Genomic DNA, 7,317 nt, shown 5'->3' with positions numbered 1-7,317 from the left:
CCTGCACCAGGCTGGGAAGACTGAATATGCAATAGGCAAGCAGCTTGGTGTGAAGAAATCAACTGTGGGAGCAATAATTAGAAAATGAAAGACATACAAGACCACTGATAATCTCCCTCGATCTGGGGCTCCACGCAAGATCTCACCCCGTGGGGTCAAAATGATCACAAGAACGGTGAGCAAAAATCCCAGAACCACACGGGGGGACCTAATGAATGACACTGCTCTAGAGGAGATCTGCATGGAGGAATGGGCCAACATACCAGCAACAGTGTGTGACAACCTTGTGAAGACTAACAGAAAACGTTTGACTTCTGTCATTGCCAACAAAAGATATATAACAAAGTATTGAACTTTTGATATTGACCAAATACTTATTTTCCACCATAATTTGCAAATAAATTCTTTCAAAAATCAGACAATGTGATTGGATTTGTTTCCACATTTTGTCTCTCATAGTTGAGGTATACCTATAAAGACAATTACAGGCCTCTCTTTTTAAGTGGGAGAACTTGCACAATTGGTGGCTGACTAAATACTTTTTTGCCCCACTGTAGCTTTGTTTCCACAGCCTATGCACAAAAGCATAGGGACTATGGTGCAGTAAAATGACAGCAGATGCTCTGGACTGGGGGGAATTGTACTGGGGGACAGACTGACCTGGGGAAAGAGGATTGTACCGGGGGGGACAGACTGACCTGGGGGTAAGGATTGTATTGGGGACAGACTGATCTTGTTTTAATTTAACTCTCTACACATGCCACATTATTCTTCTGTTTTGTGCACCCAAAGGTGCCCCAGGTGTTTTAAAATCCTAGCAACACCCCTGGCTCAATGAAAACCTTACCCACTCTTCACTGTGGCACATTATGTACATTACCTTTTTTATGAAACAATAGGGCCGTATGATCTTGCACACAGGCCCACTGATTTCATAAAACACCCCTGCTCACTTTATAACCACTCACATTTTTTTTCTAATCTTTTTATTTTTATGGTTTATCAACAGACCAACTAAATCTGCATCATTTTCATGGTATGAAACAATATAGAGAAGCATACAAAACAATTCTGGAAATAAGCATTTAAAAAATTAGAAAAAAAAAGACTTTTGAGTTGGACTTTCACTGTCCAAACGTGTAGGGCTACTCTGCTAGGTGTCATTCACACTAGCAGTTGAGCGGTGGTAAACTTTGTGGTTGAGAAGCCTGTCAAATGCTCTCTGACGAGTAATCCGAACACAGATCATTCTTCAGAGATCAAAGAATGTGTGAACGAGCCCTGGTAGACTGATGAATAAAGCATTGTATGACATTTAACGTTGAAAAAAGTGTTCCTATGTGATGGGGCTGACCCCGCACTGCAATTTTGAACTGCTCGTTTATGTCTAGAGGGGCTGGGTAAAGCAGTTTTACATTTGTGATGCCCCATGTGAATTTGGCAGCCATCTTGGATCAGGCAGAGTCCAATTAAGACCCTGGCTCCTGGGCTTTGTGCTCATTTTGCGAGAGGCTAGACTAGGGGCACGTCTCCCATATGTCAGGGACAGTGCTTAGCATCAGGGAAAGGTTCCAGAGCAAAAAGAGGTGGTAAATTGGATCCTTAGTGGGAGCACACCCCTTCAGGTTTAAAAGCAGCCTTTCCTCCAACTCCAATATATGATGTGATCTGGGAGGGTCCCAACCCCATCTAGAGATGCCTCCACCATAACCCTATAAGACCCTGTGTGCTAAGTGCCGATTGCTCTGCCAAATCTTCTAGAGACTGAGTGACACTGAGTGACACTGAGAGACACGCAACTCCATGGATGTCCCACCAGTACAAGAGATTCCTGATGAATGGTACCTGCCTCCTCCTGTGCTAGAGCCTCTGACCTCTACAGACTCGGCAGAAGAAGATCCCAGGACAGCATCCACGGACGGTCCAAGAGCCCCTGTGGGCCCAGTTGACAGCCTCAACTCTCCTGAAGAGTCAGCCTTGAGCCAGGGTGATAGGTGTATGGCTGACTCTGTTGACCTCCAGCCACCCGGGGCTCCAGAACCTCAGGCTAAAGATGACTTCAGAGGGGACACTTGCTGTCTGCCACCCTTTGTGACCAGCTTCCTGCAAAGTACTTTGATTATGTTGTTTGAACTTTTCCTGTTATGCAGAATTATATTTGTTGCAGTTTTCATGTTCTTCTTTACTGTGTTAAGATGCCGAGGACAGCATCTGTCAAAGAGGGGGAAGTGTAGGCAGGAGCAGTCTATATTCTCCACTGCAGGTGGACATGGCTACAGTGACATCGCAGAGGGAGAGGAAGTCAGGAAGAACCTAGCTCCTCTATGGTTTCCTGGGTTACAGGAGGCAGCCTGGATGATGATGCCCCATGTGACTTTGGTGGCCATCGTGGGTCAGGCAGAGTCTACTTAAAGTGTTAGTAAAGGCATTAAAAAAAAAACCCTGTAAGGTAAAGGCATAATGCATACTAGCATGTTATGAAAGACTTACCTAAGAACAAAGCCCTCCAGCAGTGCGCTATCACTGCTGCTGAGGCTTCCATCTTCATCTCGCCTTCCTTTTGGGTTGGGGAACTGGACGTGTGACTGGACATCTGATTGGACGAGCCGCAGTGACGTCACTCTCGCGCTGGTATGCTGTTCCTTCAGAGAGCATGCGCCACTGCTGCTCACTAGAATATCTCCTAAACGGTGCACGTTTAGGAGATATTCATTTTACCTATAGGTAAGCTTTATTACAAGCTTACCTGTAGATAAAAGAAAAAAGAGTTTACTACCAATTTAAGACCCTGACTTCTGGGCTTGGCGTGCATTTTGTGACTGGCTAGAGTAGGGACAGGTCTCCCGTCTGTCAGGGACAGTGCTTAGCATCAGGGAAAGGTTCCAGGACAAAAGTGGTGGTAAATTGGATCCTTATTGGGAGCACACCCCTTTGGGTTTAAAAGCAGCCCTTTCCTCCAACTCCAGTATATGACGTGATCTGAAAGGGTCCCAACCCCATCAAGAGATGACTCCACCATAACCTTATGAGACCCTGTGTGCTAAGTGCCGATTGCTCTGCTAAACCTGCTGGAGATTGAGAGAGATGCAACTCCATGGATGTCCCACCAGTACAAAAGGTTCCTGATGAATGGTATCAGCCTCCTCTCGTGCTGGAGCCTCCAGCCCCTACAGACTTGGCAGAAGAAGATCCCAGTACAGCATCCATGGACGGTCCAAAAGCCACTGTGGGTCCAGTTGACAGCCTCAACTCTTCCAAAGAGTCAGCCTTGAGCCTGGGTGATGGGTGTATGGCTGGCCCTGTTGACATTTATCCACCCGAGGCTCCAGAACCTCAGGCTGAAGATGACTTCCTTTCAGTGGGGACACTGAGGTCTGCCGCTCTATGCAGTCTTACCATGGCCAGCTCCCTGCAAAGTAAGATGCAGAGGAAAGCATCTGTCAAAAATCTATTTTTTGCAGTTTTCATGTTCTTCTTTACTGTGTTAATATGCCGAGGACAGCATCTGTCAAAGAGGAGGGAAGTGTAGGCAGGTGCAGTCTATATTCTCCACTGCAGGTGGACTTGACCACAGTGACATAGCAGAGGGAGAGGAAGTCAGGAGGTTCCTCTATGGTTTCCTGGGTTACAGGGGGGCGGACATCCAGTTAGATGATAATGCCCCATGTGACTTTGGTGGCCATCTTGGGACAGGCAAGGTAAAGGCATAATGTGCTAGTATGCTCTGCACCATATTCTGTGTGAAGCAGTGTTTATTGCCATTGTGTCCCGCTTAGGTCTCATTCACTCTGGCAATGGCATACATGTGTAACACAGCCCCCTTGAGGGCTGCTTTGATTTACCTGTTCATCTGCACTGCCCTGACCCTGTGAACACTCCAACCCACCTAACACTCTGGGTTCAGACATCTTCTTGCAGGCACCTTTAAATGATACTCTCGCACAAGTCAAATAGATATTCTTTTAGGTTTTACTGGGTAAAGTTATGTGTATTTATTGATCACCTGAGGTATGGATAACAGCCAAGACTCAGGTGAGGAATCCCCAAGAAACAGCTTAATTACAGTTCAATAGTAAAAATGCAAGATATACATATATACAGTGAAATACCAGCTAGAGAATAAAACAGGTGATTGTAAAGAATCCACTAGTTAATGCAACATGATACCACGCTAAAGGGGGATCCAAGGCCGGCCTATTAAACTTTTACATCCTAATGAGAGATCAGATAGAATAGGAATAGGATGGGGCCCTTTAACCAGTAGCAACAGCAATGTCCGGCAGTTGGAGCTCTTTAACTTATATACAAGATATGGCACAGTAATGTGACAGTAAGCAGGGCAGCTTAAACTGGCAAGTGATATTCCTTAGAGTAGTCTATTTGCCCTTAGTAAATGCACCCCTGTGTGTTTACCTGCATTCAGTTTAGCTGTGTTTTGAAAAAAATAGAATTCTGTGCGTCCAGGAGCAGATTAGATTGTCTGAATGCGTGTGAAAGCATGATCTGGGAAGCATGAAGTTTGTTTATATATCCTAGATTATTTTTTCTGCATTTAAATAAAATGTAGCATGCAAGTGTGAATTATTATGAATTGTCACGAGAATAGGAAGTGGGGAAAATCTTCCAAACTGGACCACAAACATCAAAAAGTCCCGACCTGTTCCTTACTCTATGCGATACTAAAAATAAATGTACAATTGTTTAAAAAGTTACAGTTCCTCTTTTAATCTCTTTGGGTCTCCAGCAAGAAAATACACTCAACAAATATTCAATTTTGCTCATCCCTCAACCCACAATATGGCCATCACAAAACCACAAAAAATATTGTTATAATGTTCAATAAGCACAACACAATACCTGCTAATCCTGACAGAAATCTTGTGAGCTGAAGACTCCTCATGCTCTCTGCCTATGCTGCACTGTTATAAGCGTTGTTCCTAAGGCCGGCCATAGACAAGTCGAAAACTGAATGTTCTGTCGACCAAAAAACTAAAATGGTGCATACAATTTTGCCATCATATGTTTAGTTTTTCTAAAAAAAATCCAGCATGTTGGATCAGGCACTTTCGCTTGCGGCACAAAAATAGCTTTTTTGCAACTGGCACACTAATGATCAGAAAACCGAACCTTACGATCGACAAGAATTTTAATTTCGACTCGTCTTTGGCGTGTTTAACTCTCTCTGTGGATTGGAGAGCATCATTCCCCTCTGTTATGGAAAAGAATGGAGAGGGAGTCTTGTTGTAGAGTGACAATGCTGCTCTTCCATAGATGTAGTACAGTAAGGGAGTGTGGTAATCTTGGAACAGAATGTTAGTTATTGGCAGGATAACCCAGAGAAAATAAAGGAAAGGGCCTGAAAAAAACAAACAAAAAAAAACAAATGCAGCCCCCAGATCTAAGGATTGGTAACCTGAAATATATTACATTTTTGTTCTTGGATTTAGATTTAATTCACATCTCACTTTGCCCTTCAACTGATTCTGACAGACATGTTTTTGTAACGCTGTTATTTGGGAGAGGGCTGTGAGTGTCTAAAGGAGGCTCATCTGGGTTATCATGGGAAAAGTCTGTGATGTTTTGATGTCGTCTTTGCAGACAAGGACACCAACTTGTGAATATGCTGTTAAATCTTTCAGAAGTAAAACAGTACAGTATGGGATCCATATAACAATTTGTTCCAGACATTATCCAAGTGATGTAAAAGGCAACTTCAACGCTTTCCAGCAAAGAGCATAAAGTTGGGAAGAACAATGTAATTGTAACAGCAATAGACCTAGTGATATGAGAGGGTATGTAGCAAATTATGAAAATTATCAGGGAGATAAGGATAGTCTGCACTGACTTGGACACCATGACTTTGCTGAGGGAGTTCATTGGGTTGACTTTGAGAATGTATTGAATCAGTAGAGCATAGCAGACCAACGTAATGGAAAAAGGAATAAGGAGACCAGTGAATAAGATGACCCAGTTCCAGGCAAAAAATAAAACTGTTTGATCTGTTTGATGGATGCTGAGACATTTCATAACTCCGTGGACCTCAGAAACTTTGAGGGCAAAGAAAAATGGAATACCTTGACAAAGCAGACAACCCCAGACAAAGAGGCAAAGTTTCGTAATGAATGGCTTCCCATTAAAGGCCTGACTTTTGGGGTTAGGGACAACAATGAAATAACGGTGCATGCTAATTAGGGTGAGAAAGTATATACTTCCATATGTGTGAGTGCTGAGCAAGAAGACCTTGAACTGGCAGAAGAATAACCCGAAGGTCCAGTGGTCAGTAATGTAGTAGATAACAAGCAGAGGAGCTGCTGGGGTGATGATGGCATCAGAGAGGGCCAAGTTGAACTGGAGAACCACCATTGAGGTCCATGGTTTAACCTTGAACCAGAATATCCACAAACTGATGCAATTCAAAGCAAATCCAATGAAGAAGAAAATACTCAGGAAGATGGGGATGAAGGCAGGAACGGGTTGTGGCTGACAGCCAGTGAAATTCCCAGAAGAGTTCATCATCTTTAAAGCCTGTGAACTAAACATAAATGAGAATTTTACTAATTTACCAAATATATATATATATACGTATATTAATTTTTATTTTTACATGCAGCCTTTACCCTCAAACATCTTAAAATGCTTCTCTATTTTTCATACCTATAAATATGCCACAGAGCAAAGGAGGACAACTGACCAGCTAGAATGAATAGAAATGGCTTGGCTTTCAGGCACAGACTGGAACAAGATTCCTCCATGAGCCGGATATAAGTTATGCATACAATTTCCCTTAGCAAATATAAAGCCTCATTATTGTGCAAAGTAAATTCACGTGACATATTTCTGCAAAAATGAATTTACAAAAAATGAAGTTACAAAACAAGGAAATTACTACCCTAGGAGCATGTACTGTATATAGATTTAGAAACCGAATGGGGTTTAAAGACGATGAGACACCATTAGTGTTGTATAAGATGTTTTGATATTCCCACAGTAATCAACAACAAGCTTCCAGTTGAATTAATATCCATATTACAAACTTTCTGGAATCTGACTGAATTGTGTAGGCAACACTGCCACTCTTCCGTGTTTATCCAGTAGGCCCAAAACCTGTGTATATGATATTACACTTCCTTTCTATATCAGGCATCATCCAACACCTGTAATGCCGCGTACACATGATTGGAAATTCAGCCAGCAAAACACCGATGAGAGCTGTTGGTCGTAAAATGCGACTGTGTGTATGGTCCATTGGACTTTTGCTGGCCGAATTCCAGCCAGCAAAAGATTGAGAGCATGTTCTCAATTTTTTTCGGTCGGAAA

The 7,317-nt window shown here is 42.9% G+C and overlaps 1 protein-coding gene across 2 annotated transcripts; it reads right to left on the bottom strand.

Moving 5' to 3' along the window:
• Positions 1-3,929: 3,929 nt before the first annotated feature.
• Positions 3,930-6,778, bottom strand: LOC141107294 (P2Y purinoceptor 4-like). 2 transcript variants are annotated; one of them, XM_073597985.1, is made up of 2 exons: positions 6,692-6,778; positions 3,930-6,532 (listed from the first exon to the last, which is right to left on the bottom strand). In XM_073597985.1, the coding sequence occupies exons 1-2, from the start codon at positions 6,772-6,774 to the stop codon at positions 5,455-5,457; spliced, it is 1,161 nt and encodes a 386-aa protein (XP_073454086.1). In that variant the 5' UTR covers positions 6,775-6,778; the 3' UTR covers positions 3,930-5,454. The 2 variants fall into 2 exon arrangements, with proteins under 2 accessions (XP_073454086.1, XP_073454085.1); XM_073597984.1 differs by having other exon boundaries at positions 6,655-6,768.
• Positions 6,779-7,317: the final 539 nt, after the last annotated feature.

The sequence above is a fragment of the Aquarana catesbeiana genome, linkage group LG09 (assembly GCF_042186555.1).
Source record: "Aquarana catesbeiana isolate 2022-GZ linkage group LG09, ASM4218655v1, whole genome shotgun sequence".
In the NCBI taxonomy this organism is placed as follows: Eukaryota; Metazoa; Chordata; class Amphibia; order Anura; family Ranidae; genus Aquarana; species Aquarana catesbeiana.
This window is presented reverse-complemented; position numbering and strand designations above follow the sequence as displayed.

Coding starts and splice junctions, on each gene's coding strand:
- LOC141107294 (XM_073597984.1), bottom strand. CDS start 6,752: ATGGAGGAATCTTGTTCCAGTCTGTGCCTGAAAGCCAAGCCATTTCTA. Junction 6,533..6,654: donor GCTCTGTGGCATATTTATAG/GTATGAAAAATA, acceptor ATTTATGTTTAG/TTCACAGGCTTTAAAGATGA.